General features: G+C 45.3%; 1 protein-coding gene and 1 long non-coding RNA gene across 2 annotated transcripts in view; one reads left to right on the forward strand and one right to left on the reverse strand.

The window, feature by feature from the left end:
- The window catches only part of NDUFA10 (NADH:ubiquinone oxidoreductase subunit A10), a 41,564-nt gene extending 27,293 nt beyond the window's left edge, over positions 1-14,271 (reverse strand). Inside the window, exons 1-7 of the mRNA XM_069860682.1 lie at positions 14,179-14,271; positions 11,995-12,163; positions 11,166-11,381; positions 10,033-10,119; positions 6,812-6,933; positions 3,912-3,991; positions 135-189 (exon numbers count right to left, since the gene is read on the reverse strand). Coding sequence (XP_069716783.1) covers positions 135-189; positions 3,912-3,991; positions 6,812-6,933; positions 10,033-10,119; positions 11,166-11,381; positions 11,995-12,163; positions 14,179-14,250 — 801 coding nt within the window. The 5' untranslated portion in view covers positions 14,251-14,271. The remainder of the gene's footprint in view (positions 1-134; positions 190-3,911; positions 3,992-6,811; positions 6,934-10,032; positions 10,120-11,165; positions 11,382-11,994; positions 12,164-14,178) is intronic.
- A 74-nt stretch (positions 14,272-14,345) lies between these two features.
- LOC138722935 (uncharacterized) lies at positions 14,346-15,645 on the forward strand. Its single transcript, XR_011337776.1, has 3 exons — positions 14,346-14,428; positions 14,578-15,234; positions 15,331-15,645. It is a non-coding gene; the product is annotated as an uncharacterized lncRNA (long non-coding RNA).
- The last annotated feature ends 2,279 nt before the right edge of the window (positions 15,646-17,924 follow it).

Below are 17,924 nucleotides of genomic sequence, written 5' to 3' on the forward strand. Positions count from 1 at the left end.
ACAGACTCAGCTCAGATCTTTGCCATAGAAACAAACACTAAATGCGTTAGTTTGTTATCTAGGAAAACATGTTCTCTTTACATTTCAGTCTTGGAAGCTTAAGAAAAAAATCAATACATACAGCAAATCCTTACCTTCTCCACGTCCTCTGCCTCAGTCGCTGTGTACTGCAGAATTTCACTGGACTCACTGCAAAGAAAAATTTGAATTCCCGTGACACAACTGCTATATGCATCCCCTGGCCTTCTCCAAAATGAAGCAGAAATGAAGTTCAATGGCACATACAAAGAACCAGAACCTATTCTATTTTCTAGAATACTTATGGAGTTCTTGCAATAGAATTCTTATCACAACTGTAAGTTGTTTCTTTCCTGGTGCAAAATTGTTTCTAAAGGGCAAATGGCCTGTGGTGTCTACAGAATTTCAGTCAAAAAAAACTAAAATGAAAAAAATTCCAGTGCTGAATTTGTCTCCACTTCACTAATGCGGACATTTGCCCCAGTTACAATTGCCCAATCTATTTGAAGCCAGGTGGAATTTCTCACCAGCCTAACCCAAAACTTCAGTAGACCTTCCTTTTCATAAGTACATTAACACCTGGGGGTAATTTCTAAGGGAAATATATTCATTCATCACCATTTACTAAGACTGAATTAACTGACTGATACAACGTGAGCAGCAGGATCTGTAAGTATGAAAGCATTTAAAACAGGTAACAGCTTCCTAGTTACAAGATTGTTTCCTTATTCGCAGCCTCAATAGAAAAGTCACTTGCAGAGCAGGGCCACGATAGGAGCTCCTATCTGAACATATTTCACTACCACATCTGCACAGCCACCCTCAGTAACAGTTGTTCCCAAACCTGCCCCAGCTGCCCTGGAAGACTTTTCCTTTAGCCAGTAAAGCCTTAAAGAGAAAATAAAATGGATGCACAATGTGCAGGGTGCAGCAAACACCACAGAGCAAAGGCATAGGGAAAAATACGCAGATTTTTGCTTAGCATAATCACTTAAAAGTTCAATCCAGATTAAGGCTGGCAATCTAAACGTTGGTGGTCTAAGTTGTCACTGTATTCAAATAATTTGTAACTGCAGCCGTCCAAGTTAGTCTTGGTCTGCATTAACACTTGTCAGTCCAAAGGGCTCTGGCACATTTATAAGAAGCCTTTTATTCCTACAACCCCTACCTCTTACAGTCAGCCACTCAACTGGTGCTCCTAGGAGGGGAACCACATAAGAGAACTGATTCTCAACTGGAGAACAGAACGTAAGCCTCACACAACTCTTCAGCCAAGAAAGAAAACAAATGGTCTCCTTCCCAGGGGAGCTGCTGTGACAGTGCTGCACATGGGTTCACATCTTCAAGATCAACCATCAGCAATTAAAGGGAGAGGTCAGACTGATACCAGCAACTGCATTAACAATGCAGATCAAATCACTTGATGCTCTAAGGCTTTCATTAAGTGAAAACAGCTGCTTGGTGGAAGCAGTATTGGATATGAAAGAGACCATTAGCGGCCCTAAGCTTTGGCCCAGGAAAAGAAAATCCAGCTGAAACCAAAAGCTGTTGAAAATCACAAGGTAGTTCTCACCACAACACTGGGTGCACAAATTGCCATCAAAAGAAACATGAAAAGACATTCATCAACATGTCAGATCAGAAAGGCAGCATCAATTTTAGGATAGCCAAGTATTCACTATAAAACAAGTCACTTCAAGCAGCATTAAGCTGTTCCAATTAAATGGAACAAGATAACAGGGATTTTGCTAAGAAACTAACTGGACTACTTTGCTGCTGCATTTCAAGAGCAGCAAGAGAACAAGCAAACATAAGCCCGAACACGGCAAGTATACAGTAGTGTGTTGAACAGTCTATAATAACTCCTTAGCTTCTCTGAATCAGCTTTTGGTCATCCTCAAGAATCAGAGAATCAAATCCTTCTTAGCCTGCCTAGAGACTAACAGCCAGGCATGAACACAGTTCACTGTATCACTCTGCAAGCTGGGAAACAGTTAAAGACAGCTGAAGCTTCTGTACATTTATTCAATGCACAAGCCATTGGTGAGGTCCGGAGATGCGCAAAGCTGAAGTTTCACATATCCACAACTCCCCCACACCAAGGGGACAGAGATATCCTTCAGACCAGACCACAAAGATTAATCTGACAAGCTATTGTAAGCCCATCTGCTGATGAGGATGCCAACCAGAGGGTGTTTGCTTAACAAGCGCACTGACCATGTACAGACAAAGGGGAAAGAGTTGAAATCACAGCAGGACCTGCTAGTCTAGGAGCTGGCCTCACTGAACACCACAGTGTATTTCTGTGGCTCAATTTGATGCAAAGATCAAGCAGCGTTTTCCTCCTCACCAGTAAATTCAAAACAGTTCTGCCCTTGGGTGGATGACAGTCTCAAGGTTCCCACTCTCCCTCTCCATCCTTACCTCCCATTCCTTTCCGATAGACACGTGCTGTCCACTAATCTGTGGGGGATGCACTGGGGGGCAGCTGCCCATACCCTGTGCCAACAGCTCCTGCCCTCTATGAATGACACACTCAATGTGAAGTTATTCAGTTCAACAGCTGACAGCACAATTACATCCATTTACCTCGGGAGATAGAGCAAGAAAGCAAGGAGAAACGAGCAGGCGACAATATACCTGAAGATCTATTGATACTTTAAGTGTAACTCAACAATCAGCTTGATGCACACACTGAACCTTGCACAATTATCGCTTATTCCATGTAAAGTAGGCCTGGCTTTGTGACCTTTAAGAGCTTCCTTTTCAGAAAGCTATTTGTTTCTGAGGGACCAAAACTGCTTAAGTTCATGTGCTTTTAGATTTTTAGGACAATTAGATTTTTGATAGAGCTCTTTTATAACAATTGGGATTGCTGACAATCTATAACACTCTCGTCTCAAGTTTACAGTACATGCTTGCTTCCCAGCTAGAGGAGGCCAGAGGAGCCCAGAGAAGAGCCCATTCAGTCTCTCTGAGCAGGCAGCAGTGCAGTCTTCATTTACCAGCACCAACAAGTCCATCAAATCCTTTTCAAATACGGAAGGCTGTCAGGTCTTATGCCTCACTGAGGTGGAGAAACAGAACAAGAAAAGGAAACGGTCCCTTATCCTGAAAGCCTTTCCCCTCTCCCTCCACACCACTATCAAGAAACTAGCCAGAGCTACAACAACCGAAAGGACATTTAAGGAGAGAAAAAGTCCAAATCCTCAAAAAAGGCCTGAGAAGAGCTTAGATTACACCACACTCTCAAGTCACACGAACAGACAGCTATAGCCATGGTATTCTGGACATGACTCCAAGAAAGAGCTCCAACCACTGTTGCAAGCTAACAGAAAGAGAAGCAAAGGTGCCAGTCACTGTCAGAACAGGAGACGGAACTTGGTTTTGCACAGCAAACAGCTTTTCTCCTAAAGTGCTCTTTTAACTATGAAAAGGTTTGTTTCCCTGCATCTGACTCCATGACAACAAAGTTGCAATGCCCAAAGACAGCAGGATGAAAAAACACACTGCAGATCAGGGCTCACCAGTTTTGCAGCCTATTAGGTAGGTCAATTAATGAAATCCAATGAATTGACTATTGTATACTACAACACTTCATCCACTCTGTTAAGAGTCAGAAAAAATTGCTTTACAAAGCTCATACCTAAAAAGACTTGATTTTTTATCTTCCAGTATCTTAGCCTGGCATCAGGCTTCTCGGATTCCAGAGGAAACAACACAGAAGGACACAGAGCTGGTATGTCCTGGATGCAAATCATTAGATCATGGCAGTATACCACAAGGAGGATTTCTCACATGATGTTGGTTTTATTTGTTTATTTTAGAAGAGATTTTAGGCTTTGCAAATATTTTTACCCAGAGTTAACAGACAAAACATTTTGGTTACTAACCTGATCTCTGGTAAGAAGGTTTTCTTGTAAGCATCCTCAATGTGCTGAAGATAAGAAGGAGACACCTTTTTCTCATATGGCTAGAAACAAACAGAAAAAAACAATGTGAAATTAGTTTCTTTTCCCACCAGCGCAGATTCAGGGGCAGATGGTGTAGCAGCACCTTCTGCTAAGAGCTCACTCTCTTATTAGCAGTCAAACATCCAACTGAACCACATACACTCAAAGGTTTCAAGAATTAAGACATCTGGAGTGGTTAGAACTTCTTACAGGGCATTAAGTACCTGAAGTAACCTAAGGAACAAGTCAGTCCACACTAATTGCTGCTTTACCCTGTACTATTATGTCCATGGTTTTAATGATTGACCATAAAAGTAAGATTTTTCTGATGTGCCAGTGAATCCAGAGAGAAAAAGAAAGGCAAGTTAAACAGAAAACCATAAAAGCAATAAACTTTCAGCCAATTTCCTTCAGTTTGTTGCAGGAATTGTCTCATTTTCCCCAAGTTTGCATAAAGCAAGAGATCCATACACCAGCAGCCTCAAAATATAAGCTTTCCAAGGAGCAAATGACCCTAGATACCTGCACGTTCCAGGAATTCATATATATTCTTCAGAAAATAAGAGAAGATTGTCCTAATCTGCCTTTTCAACTGGAGGGCCAACATGCATCCACTCTCAGTTTCAGACAAGTACATGGGCAACCATCCACTCCAAGATCTCTTTGACGTTCCATGGTTACACCTGCCGTTACACAGTTCATCTTCCACACAGTGCACTTTAATGCCATATTTGCAAAATACCAGGAATTTTTCTCATCTACTATGTGCTCCTTCAGTTCAATCCTAAAATCACATTACATTTCCTGCTTGAAATCTTCATCCAAGATGTCCACTGATACCGGAAAGTGCCTCTGCTTGCTGGGCCCACTGGAGAGCTTTTCTTTTGCCAGTGCTCTGCAGCAAGAGCAAGCTCAATACCAGTGAAACACCATCTGCCAAGAAGGCAGCATGCCCCAAGATACCAGCCCCAAAGAAGTACTGGCATTCAGCAGTGCCACTGCCCCAAGGAGGTCACAAATAACAGCAGCAATTTCTGCCAGAGGGTCTCAAAAATGCCACTGACCTCTGTGCTCATAAGGGCAAAGAACTCACAAGTTCCCACAACACATTAATAAGTTTCTAATTCTGGCCCTGGAGCTGCTGAAACAAATAGCTATGGTTTTCCTAGACAAAAGTATCTTGTTCCCTAAAGCGCAGAAGCACATTCAGACAAGGCCTAAACTGCCACAGGGCAAAAGGGGAGAAGCATTTGACCACACAGCTTAGACCATGCAGATCACAAAGCAGTAAGTACAGCCTTATAATTACAGCTTGAAAGTTGCTTCCCTTTGGCAATCATCAGCCTCCCTCTTCAATGAGCAGGAAACCACACTGTGAAACACCCTCAGCTCACCCCAGCACACTCACACACGCAGACATGCAACCAGAGAAGCAGGCGCCACCAAGCATTTGAGACCTCAGAATTCTTTAGCAATAAATTAAACTTTTTTTTGCATCTACCAGACTATCCACAGACAAATACTTTGCTTGATTACAATTTCCCTCAGCCTTTGAGCCAGGTTGAAGGTAAATGTCATTTAACATCCTTTAACCCTCACAACACATCTGAGAACAAACACGCGTCCAGATATCACAGAAGGGGGAAGAAAACTCCCAAACCAAAAACCTTATGTAGCTTAACTCATTATACAGAAACACCCTGACCCAAAATTATTTCAATAAGCCAGTAATCCAATTTCTTATACAGAGAGAGACAAAAGACACAGACAATGGAGACAAGGTAGAGAGACAACAAGGACAACAGAGAAAATGGGGATGGACAACGGGGACAGAGATAATGAGGACAGATGCAAAGATGAAAAACTGGGACAGTGGGGAAAATGGGAACCAACAATGGCAACAGACCATAGTGACAATGGCAAGGAACCATGGAGACAACAGCTACAACGGCAACAATGCAGACTGTGGCAAGAGACTGTAAGGACAGATATGGTGACAACAGAGACCATGGTATTGACTGAGACCACGGGGACAGACCGTGGATCATGGCAGCCTAAGTCAGTTTTCTTTTAAGAGCAATCTCCATTCAATATCCTGACTTATAAATGAAAAGACAACTTGGTATGCTGCCTTCAAAATGGTTTAAGAGCAAAAGCGAGAATGCTCCACAACGGCCAAAGATCAACAATAGGTAAGAGTCACATATCCTGACTTTGGACTAGACTGAAGTTGCACAAGTGACAAAAAACAACTGTATTTATCACTTTTTGTTAGATTTGCCAGAAAGCACTCTACATTTTCTGTCTCATGGAATACCTGTTCAAAATTAGTTTGAAGTTTAAATTTGGCGGGTTTGATGCATTAATACAAAAGTGTGAAGCAGCAATTTTCTTCATTTCATAAAATTAATTGAACTTGCTGATCACAAGTGACACATTAACATCAACACAGGCCTGAAACAGCAGTCAAGCGAGGAAGCTGGAGAAGGGGAGAGAGTTGAGGCTTCTGGCACTCGAGAAGCACAGATAATCTTAGAGCACACTGCAAGAAGCATATTACCTGGACACAACTCCTTAAACAGCAGCTACAAAGGCTGTTTAAGGGCAAATGGCTTTTAAACAGAGCTTCTCATTACAGAAATGACAGCATATTGCTGCAGTAAAAAAAAAATAAATTATTTTTACTTTTTCATAGCAAGCACCCAGCCATCACCAACAGGCAGTTCTTGGATCCTGGAGGACAAGAAGCTTTTCAGAAGCAGAATCCTGCAGCAAATCCTGCATAAGAGCACAATAAAAAGACATTGACAGGCAGTAGTAGAGGAAAGAGACAAAGTTACCTCGCCTTTCTCTTGAATCCTCTTCTGCACATCTGGGACAGGTACATCAATATAAATGACCAAGTGAGGTGGCAGGAATTCAGAGATGCTGATCTCTTTGATCTCCTTGTAGTGATCAAGACCTGTGTAAAAAACAAACCCAAACAGACTGAAGAGCTAAAGGCAGCCCAGCTGAACACAAATGCACACTGCAAATGAGGACAAGCATAACGGGAACAGTGACCGAAATTATAACCTATCAGGTAATGAATCTGCAATCATTTCTTGAATGTTTTTTCCTTCATTTTCTAAACACATTCTATTTGCAAATACATCACCCACACCTTTGTATTTGTAGTCTCCTCTTTTTGGTCAATACACCAAGTTTAAGGTAGAATTTTCCTCAAAGAGGATTCAAGAAGCTTTTAGAATAAGCCATCTTCCAGAAACAGAAGGTAAGCCACAATTAAACTACCTGCACTGAGATATAAGACTCTAACATCAGCTCTGTCAAGGAGGGATTTATGTTTGACTGAAGCTTAGAGAAACCTCAGATCTTCCCCCCTCATTTAGTGATGGCCTCTCAAAACATCAGGGAGAGACTGCAGCACTCAGGTCACCTGAGGTAACTTCTGGTTGTGGCTGCCTTCTGCTACAGCCTCATACATGAAATAAATGGCCCCGTCCTACCACAAAGATGACAGCGTGGCAAAGGTAGTGATGGAAAAAAGTCACATGGTTCAAGAAGGCTTTCCAAGAACTAGATAAGACATTAGGAAGAATTTCTTCACCATGAGAATAGTGAGATACTGGAACAGGTTGCCACAGGAAGTTGTGGACGTGTTTAAGGCCAGGTTGGATGGAGCCTTGGGTAACCTGATCTAGTGGGATGTCCCTGCCCATGGCAGGGGGGTTAGAACTAGATGATCATTAAGGTCCCTTCCAACCCTAACTATTCTATAATTCTATGAAGTACTCTATTTCCCACCCTGGGAGGAAATCAAAGGATCAGGCAGGCATTTGCTGTGTCCTCTGATGTACACACAAAAACACAATGAGGTAAAGCAAATATTTTAAGAGGTCACCAACCCAGCAGTGTCCTCCTCCACCTGTGCTGAAGGCATGCACTGCAACTGCTGTTACTCAATGCCTTTACGCAAGCAACAGCGGATCTTCTCTCCAAAAACATAACGACCACAGAAAGGGTCATTGGGCACTGGAACAGGCTGCCCAGGGAGGTGGTTGATTCACCTTCCCTGGAGGTGTTTAAGGCACGGGTGGATGAGGCCCTGAGGGGCATGGTTTAGTGTTTGATAAGAATGGTTGGACTCGATGATCCGGTGGGTCTCTTCCAACCTGGTTATTCTATGATTCTACGACCAGACTCCACTTTGGAGAACAGGACTGAAGGACCACACTTCCCTATATAGAAAAATGTATCTGAGGCACGTTGGTCAGGTCTGTGCAACTGGGTTCTTCTCCCATATCAACAGCCTAAAGCATTTTTGGGGTAGTAGTTGGGGATTAGGAAGCCATGTAGTTTCAGGGGAAGCGTCTACTCAAGTTTAGGTGGCATGACTAGCACAGGATCCATTGAATCTAGCTCAAGTACAAGCTTTCCTCAGCAAGGCTCACCAGCTTAGCTAGAAACATAGTGCAAGCTTTCAAATTCAAATGGTTCATGAAAAAGCCCAATGTGCTCTGCATCACAGTAAGCAGCAGTCAGCAGTACCTCTAATCAAGATGTTTGCTGTTTAAGAATTTCAGTATAACCCACTGCTCATTGTTGGAATTTGATATCAAATGTAAATTGTAGGCTGCTGGGCTTTGTCTCACCAACATAGTAGTAAAAGACAGTTTGTTATAACCAGCTCTCAAACTCCTTCAGCAAGAATCTACAACTCACAGCAGGTGTTAAAAAGCAAATAGCACCTCCTAAACCCAAGCCAAATCAAATAAGACAGCAAAAACACCAGGCAGTCAGGGAAACAATTACCTTCACCTCAGGAGTGGCCAAACTGCCAGGCAGAAACAGAAATTTCAACAGCTGTTTTCCAAAAGGTCAGCTGACGACTAGGCTTTACAGCGATCTCCTACAGACTGACAAACTTCTGCACAGCTGTATGTTTGCACATTTGACCTCCGATGTACAGAGACCTGCTCCAGACATAGCTGCTCCACTCCTAGCCATGGGATGCATCTGCCCACATGGCACCAGCACAATGCTGCGCTGCTCAGGAGCTCAGCGGCCATAAACACAAACCACAGAATCTCTCAGTGTCACAATTTAACCCTGCCCCAGCTGGATCAGCAGCTTCAGCGAGCACTCGTGACCCAATTCCCCCCTCGCTCCAGGGACCCTCTGAGCCCAGCTGGACTTTGCCATGCTGACCACAACCCTCTGAGCCCAGCAGCTCAGCAACATTTCAATCTACTACCCACGAATCTATTCCATACTTGATCAGTTTGTCAATGAGGAGGCTATGAGAGACAGCATGAAATCCTTGCTCAAGTTAGGATAAACAACGCCCATTGCTCTCCACTCATCCACAGAGCTGGTCTTCTATGAGGAGCTGACTACAGGTGTTTAAGCATGACTTCCTTATCATAAAACTATGACGACTATTCTCCATCACCTTCACATCTTCTGTATATTTAGAAATGGCTTCCACGAGGATTTGCTCCATCACCTTCCTGCAGGTTAAGCTGCGGCTGATGGCCTGTAGCTCCCTGCATCCTCCTCCTCATCCTTCCTGAAGACAAGAGCAACACTCGTGTTCTTAGAGATTCAAAAGGGAGCCAGCTCTTTGAGGTAAGTCAAATGCTGTTGATCCACTATCTACCTCCCACCTAATGCTGTGAGATCACGGTCTGCCCGAAGGAACTAAGCACGTTTACCCACATCTCCAGGGAACTGCAGGAGTCTCTGGCTGACAGGGTCCAAGTAAGCAATACACAGAATACATGTTCTTTAACATGAATTGTTATCTTTATATGTATTTGTTATCTTCAACACAACCAGAACTAAAGCCTTGAATTAAAACTGAAAGTCTCATGGCTTGAGGTTGCTCCTGGAACAGCAAGGTGCTAAGCACCTTAGGAACAACTCTATAGAGTATTTAAAGAAGTCATCTCCCAACTAGGCTTGTTTGTTTCTTTGTTTGTTTTTAAAAACTAAACTACCACACACTTTTGGCTGAGATAACAGCAAAATTACTTCCTTCTGCATGCAAGTAACTTACATCTCTTGTGGATGTAGCCTTGTTTGAACATTGCATCCAGAAACACAAAGTCACTGTAGGGAGAGCGCTCCAGCACCACACCTTGTCCTGTAAGTGAAAGTAGGTTCCAGTCAGTGAGGTCAAAGAAACTGCTAGCAACAACAATGAGAACTAAAGACAGTGCTGTTCTCACAGTCAACTTCCTCATCACTTTTCTAAAGATTTTAATTAAAAGAGCAAGTTTTCGGCTTGCGCAAATGTACTGGGGGCATATGCTGAACATTCCTGTCTCACCCACATTCTCCCATCGGGCCTATCTCTACCGTAGCTCTAGATTCAAGAGCTGTGTTTCCATTTGTCTCAGACTTCCTGGCATTCACACCTTGTCACCTTTTTCGGAAAACACTTATTAAATACAAGCAACAGGTACATCAGTGTTGGTGTACAAAACCTTTTTTCACTAGAAGGCAGTCAAATTATAACAATATCAAAAAAACCCACTATTTAATGAAACCATTAAAGACTGAAAAAAAGAGACAATCAGGAACTAAGTCTAGCAAGAGTTTTAAAAGGCTGTACAACTCGCCACTGCCTTGGCACATTTAAAATATCACTTCGAAACAACCCTAGAATCATAGAACGTCCGAGTTGGAAGGGACCCACATGGATCACCGAGTCCAACCCCTGTCCCTGCACAGGAATGCCCCAACAATCACACCAGTGTCTGAGAGCATTGTCCAAATGCTTCTGGAATATTGTCAGGCTCCGTGCCGTGACTTCTTCCCTGGGGAGCTGTTCCAGTGCTCCACCACTCTCTGAGTGCCTTTCTCTGACATCCAACTTAGCTCTCTCCTGGCACATCTTCCTGCTGTTCCCTCCAGTCCTGCCACGGAAGACCAGAGAGAAGAGAACAGCACCTGCTCCTCCTCCTTCCCTGGTCACTGGTTCCTATTTCCTTCACTAGAAATGATACAAGTTACTGTTCTAACAAAATAAGGACTGTTAACCTGTACTCACTGAGGAGGGGAATACAAAAAGCTTAACATCATAACAGTCTTTCAGTTAAAAATGCAGATACTAGCAAAGCACTTTGGAACAGATTACTTGCACTCAAATTAATCTAGAGATTACATTTAATTACTGTAAAATCTTACCTGTGGCCAGCAGATGCTCCAAGGCATCAGCATATTGTAAAACGCGGTTACCAAACACCCAAGCTTGCATTCGGTAAGAGTGTCCATCAGGGCATTTTGGGTCATTGTAGAATCTCTCCAGGTTACAGAAACCATTAAATTTCTCATGCAGCAATGTCCCATCTCCTGTAATCCTGTCTATGTAATGGATGTCTGCTTCTGGGAAATATTTCATTCCTGACAAAAAAAAGAAACCCACAACAGAACATCAATCAAAATAATAAGTTTTGTTTGTCTAGAGCAAACACTTATTCAGCTAATTTAAATATATAGCTCTACTTTAAACAGCTCCTGAAAACAGCACAAAAAACTGATCAATCCCACCATGGAGCACACACAAACTCTCATGTGAAGCGTTGCCACCTTTCAACTCCACAGCGAGAGCTGAGCTGCCATTCTAAGCAGAACCTTTCTGCCACGAATCCTCCAGTTCCCCTGGCGCTTCGCATACACTCATGCAGAACATCCCAAAGGTGCTCAGTGTCTCCACCAGAGCCCAGAGCTCAGTGAGTAAACCGATTTCAGGGGAACTGGAATTTCATTCACAACAAACCACACCTCCATATGTGTTCTGCAGCTCTCACAAGCGCCCCATCCTCATCTCAAACCATGCCACCACTTTTTTCTCCCCTTATCTATAAGTCCCTCCACATTAACTGCAGCATTGCCCAACCAGTAATCTGCTAAGCAAGAACAGCTGTTTTGGTGAACTAACTTTCTTTACCCAAGAATGACAATCACAATGTTAAATTCTATTAACTATTAGTGAAATAGGTAAAATAAGACGTACCTAGTTTTTCCGCTATTTGTTGTGCAAGCTTGCCCTTCCCAGAAGCTAAATTTCCCTCCACCGTAAAGACTTTGCTGTAGTCAGTGAACTTTTTTGTAGCTCTGTCTCCCAATATATAAGCCAGCCACCCATACTGAAGATTCTGCTTAGGGCTGACATGAATCCTTGCCTGAAAGAAAGCACAACGAAATTAACAGATTTCAGTTTTCTTAGCTGAACTAAGCACACTTAAAACACAGGTTTTGCAGACCTGCACGTGCAGGAGGATACACGCTTCTGGAATTAATACAAGGAATTTTCATGCAGTAAAGTTAGAGCGGTCATTTCGGCTTCATAGCTGAAGTGGTATTTAGACTAAGTAGCTGTTTATGAAACGCAAGGCTGAGAAGACAGAAACCAAAAACATTTCCAGTGTGCTTAAGGCTCGAAGCAGGACTGCTCTGTCAGACCTATGCTCTGAACCTTAGCAATGACTGAACCTTCCCAGACTTCCTGAAGGCCACAGGCACACGGTGTGCCTAGAGTTCCCAAGGGAGATCATAGAATCATACAATGATTTGGGCCAAGAGGGACCTTAAAGCTCATCCAGTTCCAATTCCCCTGGCATGAGCAGGGACACCTCCCACTGGATCACATTGCTCAAAGCCTCATCCAGCCAACTGTGAGGCAGCCACGACTTCTCTGGGCAACCTGGGCCAGGGCCTCATCACCCTCACAGGAAAACATTTCTTCCTAAGATCTAATCTAAATCTCCCCTCAATCAGGTTGCTCGGAGCCCCATCCAACCTGACCTTGAATGCTTCCAGGCAGGAGGCATCCACCACCTCCCTGGGAAACCTGTGCCAATGTTTCACCACCCTCAGTGTAAAAAAATTCTTCTTCCATCCAATCAAATCTCCCCTCCCTTAATTTAACATGTTTGCTACTTGTTCTGTCACAACAGACCTTGCTGAAAGTCCATCCCATCTTTCCTGTAGGCACTTTAAGTAATGGAAGCACCTACAAGGTCTCCCTGGAGCCTTCTCTTCTCCAGGCTGAACAACCACAGCTCTCTCAGCCTGTCCTTGTAGGGGAGTTGCTCCAGCCCTCACATCATCTTCATGGCCTTCTCTGGACTCACTACAGCTGGCTTCTCTTTGCATTTCTGTCTGCTTGTTGTTGGGTTGATATTAACATTAAACCCTTGCCCAGCCCCTTGGAAATCTCTCCCAGTCCCTCGGGACAGCAACAGCTCCACTTCTGCACAGCACAATCCCTGCACAGAGGTGGAAGCACTCACCTGGCCAATGAAGCTGAAGGCAGCCCCTTACTGAGCCCAGCACAGCAAAGCTGCCCAGAGCACCCCGTGAAAACTGAACGAGCTTGAGAAACACTCATTCACTGGTAAAATACTGAAAAGGACAAGGTCTTCTAAGAAAAGGCAATAATATTTTTATTTTACAATTCAGCACTAAACTGGAAGCCCTTCTGAAAAAGGCATAACATCTTACAAAAGCAGTAGGTATATATACTAGTTTTAGACAAAGCACCATATAATTCCTCAAAGAACGTTCATTATTTTTTTAGATTATCCAACCATGTCCGGAGACTCTCTTCAGGTTATCTGCTGACCTAGAACAGCTCCATCTTACAAGAAAACTAAGCATATTAATAAATTCTTCAGGTTCTCTCTTGACCTAAACCAGCCACATCTTACAAGACAGAGTTACACGACAACACAACCACAGAATCACCAGGCTGGAAAAGATCCACAGGATCATCGAGTCCAACCATTCCCAACAAAAAATTAATTAAACATACAAACCAGGTGCAGCCAAATTTATCAATTAATTCACACAAGCTCACTCCGAGCAGCGGAAAATCTCCCTTCAACGCGTTATATTTTATTGCTATTGGCTGTCCTTCAGCGGCCACACGCTGAAGGTCACCGGGTCACCACGCTCGGCTCCCAGGCACTCACCGCGGCCTCCCCCGGAGGCCCGGCCTCCCCCGCCAGGCCCCCGCGCTCTCCCCTCGGTCCCGAACCCGCTCAGGAACGGAGCCGCCCGGGGAGGCCGCGGCGACCCAGCTCCCCAAGGTGAGACCGCCCGGCCGCGCCGAGGAGGGGCGGCAGCCGCAGCCAGGCTACCCTCCTCCGGGCGCGGGGACCCCCTCCTCACCCTCACCCTCCCCCGCCCCGCTCACCGCCGGCCCCGCGGCTCTGTCCAGGCGGCCCCGGGCCGCGGCCCGGCCCAGGCGGCACAGCCACACCGACATGGCGCCGGCGCCGCGGGGACGGGAGGGCGCGGGGAGATGACGTCACGGAAACGCAAGGAACGCAGACCAGGAAAACCAGACATCAGGCTTGTGGACTTTGGGTGCGCGACGTATGATCATGAGCATCAGAACACTTCGGTGACTGCCAGAGCCTACAGAGCTCCTGAAGTGGGCCTTGGTAAGCAGAAGGCGGTTTGTTTGGCTGATTTTTCACGTATGAGTTTTTGAGTGCTATTGAACGAAGCTAGAGAAGTGTTTGGTGTCTTGCTTGAGCTGTTGAATGTTTGCAGTCTGGTCTAAACATGAAAAACTTGAATCTTTTCACAGAGCTCGGATGGTCACAGCCATGCGATGTTTGGAGCATAGGATGTACTCTCCTGCAATACTACCTTGGAGACTTAGTATTTAAAGTAGGGAACTATGAACCCAAAAGGGTGCAGCATGCATATCGCTCCCCCAGTTGATGAACAGTGGCTACGGAGAGTTGGGAACTCAGAGGAACGGTCCATGCAAGGAAGTAAGCTGTATTTCTCTGTAATGCCAAGTTGAACGGAATGGAAGATGTAGGCATCAAGGAACTTGATCTCAGCAGCAGATCTTAACAAGTTGCTTCCAGTAGACATTTTGGCAGAGGCTTGGGGAAGAAACTTTGTAACTTTTTTCAGGAAACAGAACTCAAGCCTCTCCTTTTTCCTTGACCAAGTTCAGCTTATTGCTTGCAGGGTACTGTCAAAAATGAAGTCAGGCTGGCGTGTGTTTCTTGATAACTTCCACATAACCAAGAATGAAAAACGTCTCTCTTAACTTTCCCCGAGACCAATGCACCTGGTGATGATGGAGCGATTGCTGGGGCCTTTGCCAGAGCAAATGATAAAGAGAACTTGTTCACCAACAAAAAAGAAGTATTTTCATAACGGCCAGCTGGCCTGGGATGAAAACAGTGCTGCTGGGCAACACGTCTCAAGGTGCTGCAAACCCCTGAAGGTAAGATTACAGAGGCAAGATGCTGCTTCTGGGCAGAGGAGCTCCCAGTGCAATTATAAGATTGGAAGCCCGTGTTTTGTTGTTTTCTTCATGAAGGAACTCATGACCTGCCACAATTGTGACCATGAGAACCTGATTGAACTTGATTGAAAAGATGCTGGAATACGACCCAGGCAAGCGCATTACTCTGGCAGAAGCACTGGAACATCCTTTCTTCCTCCCACCGAAGAGCAAAAAAAGCACACAACCTCCTAGAGCTGAGGCAGGCGAACATCTCTGTCTGCCTGTTAAGAAACGTAAACAAACAATGTTAATTAACAATGTTAAACAATGTTAATTAACAATGTTAATTGTTTGTTATTTATTTATTTTTTTAATCTTTCTTAAGTATTTATCTACTTATTTATTTACTGAGCAATGCTGTCATTTAATTTGCCTGTTGGAATAAAACTTCTTTAAGAAAAAGAAACTGATGAGCCCGGTTTTGTTTCCTCAGTAAGTCAAAATCTTGGGAGACCTTTATCGTGTGGACGAGAGCACCCTCTGCTCTATAGGTCTCCTAAGAGACAGAAAGTATTAATATAATTATGGTTTACCCAGCTGCCATTGGAAGAGCAAAAGACCTAAGGCTGATGTTTACCCTTGAGTGAGTGGCTGATGCTTTCTTTCTGGGTAAGAGGACAAGGACAGCCCTTGCTGGTAAGCGCGAGGATGGCCTTTATTTGGTGAAAGAAAAAAGTTATACAGAAAAGAAGATCCCTGTAGTATTAACGAGATTGCACTGCTATAAGGAATTATTATTTTTGTTAGTTTTAGGAGGGGTACTCTGGTTACCAGTACCTGTGAATGGTCATTGTTGGCGTGAAGCAGTAGAGACTTTCCTCTTCCAGCAGCTCTTTCTCAGGTTATGAGCTGTCCTGAGCCTTTCTGTTAAGCACTCAGAGGGCTGACAGGCTGAAAAGCTCCTTCTGAGAGGCAGTGGCTGAAGTGCCTGCCACGAGGCACGGGGTGGCAAGAGGGGTGGCCGTGATTAGACCATCGTGTGTGCAGTAATAGCGAGCAGCAGAGGAAGCACGAGATCCTTTGATGAGGGGCCGGTTTCTTTCATTCTGTGGGGACAGAATTTCATCATCTGTGCGCTTCCTTGAAGAGCTGCATTTAGTTTCTTTGTATTACGGTTGGTATTTATCATAGAATCATAGAGCGTCCTGGGTTGGAAGGCACCCACAAGGCTCATCAAGTGCAGCTCCCGTCCTTGCACAGGACAACCCCAACATTCACAGCACGCAGCTGAGCATGTTGTCCAACTGCTTCTTGAACACGGTGATGCTTGGCGCCAGGACTTCTTCCCTGGGGAGCTGTTCCAGTGCTCCACCACCCTCTGCGAGAAGAACCCCTTCTTTGGCGGCACCCGGCAGCAGGACGGTGAGTTCTGCGGCGGGGCGGATGTTCTGAGGTGGTGGGAGCTTCCCTGAGCCACGAAAATCCCACAAAAACCCAGGCAGGGGCGGGGGTCCCGACAACCCCCACAGGCTGGTCCCCTGGGAGCCCCGCGAAGAGGAGTGTGGTGGTTTGGGCGGCAGTTCGAGCAGGCAGGGCGCAGAGAGGACCTAGAGGCTAGACAGAAGACCCCGGAGACCATGGCGGCCACCCGGCAGAAGATTAAAGCTGCTCCGTGTGCTGCAGCAGGCAGGACGGATGCTGCCACCCAGCCAGAGCCGCAGCGGGTGCAGCAGCTCCCCAGACCCTGGGCTGCAGGCAGTGCCCCCTCCCACACCGGCTCGTGCCTCTGGTCCTGGCTCCACTTGTGAAAGCTGCACTCGAGTGGGGGAACTCCTTCACATGGTGGAGGAGCTGAGGGAGGAGGGAAAGAGGCTGAGGACCATCAGGGAGTGTGAGAGAGAGATAGACCAGTGGAGCAGGGCCCTCTCGCTAACTCAGCAGCCTGCTGGAGCTGGTGTGTCCAAACATCATCCACCTGCAAGCTGCAAGGTTGGGGGAACAAGAGATGAGGAATGGCAGCAAGTTCCTGCCAGACGAAGGAAACCTGCTCCCCTCACCCAGCCACCAAAACCCCAGATCCCCCTGGTGAACAAGTACCATGTGCTGCAGGTGGAATCCAACCTTGAGGATGAGGATGATGGCTCCCACAGCCTAGAATCTTTCCCTAGGCCGCACCATCCTCAGAAAGATAAAAGCATCCTCCATTAAGAAGAAGAGGAGGGTGATTGTTGTAGGGGACTCTCTCCTAAAAAGAATGCAGGGACCCATTTGCAGACCGGACTCGCTCCACAGAGAGGTCTGCTGCTTACCAGGGGCTTCGGTGAAGGGGGTAGCTAGAAAACTTCCTTCCCTGGTCCACGAGACAGACTACTATCCTCTCATAGTAGTCCAAACTGGTAACGATGGTCTAGTAAACAGAAAGACCAAAGCCATCAAGAAAGACTTCAGGGCCATTGGGAAAATGATGGAGGGCTCTGGGGCACAAATAGTATTCTGCTCCATCCCAAGGCTAAATAGAGAGGAGCTGGAAGTCAGAAAGAAGAATTCGATCAATGCCTGGCTCCAGGCCTGGTGTGAGGAAAGGGGCTTTGGCTTCTTTGATCATGGGGTGGCTCACACACCCCCAGACTTTGTTGCTAAGGATGGGACATGTGTGTCTCCTAGGGGGGCTAAAGCCCTTGCTAAAA

This window comes from Phaenicophaeus curvirostris, chromosome 7, assembly GCF_032191515.1.
Source record: "Phaenicophaeus curvirostris isolate KB17595 chromosome 7, BPBGC_Pcur_1.0, whole genome shotgun sequence".
Taxonomy (NCBI): Eukaryota; Metazoa; Chordata; class Aves; order Cuculiformes; family Cuculidae; genus Phaenicophaeus; species Phaenicophaeus curvirostris.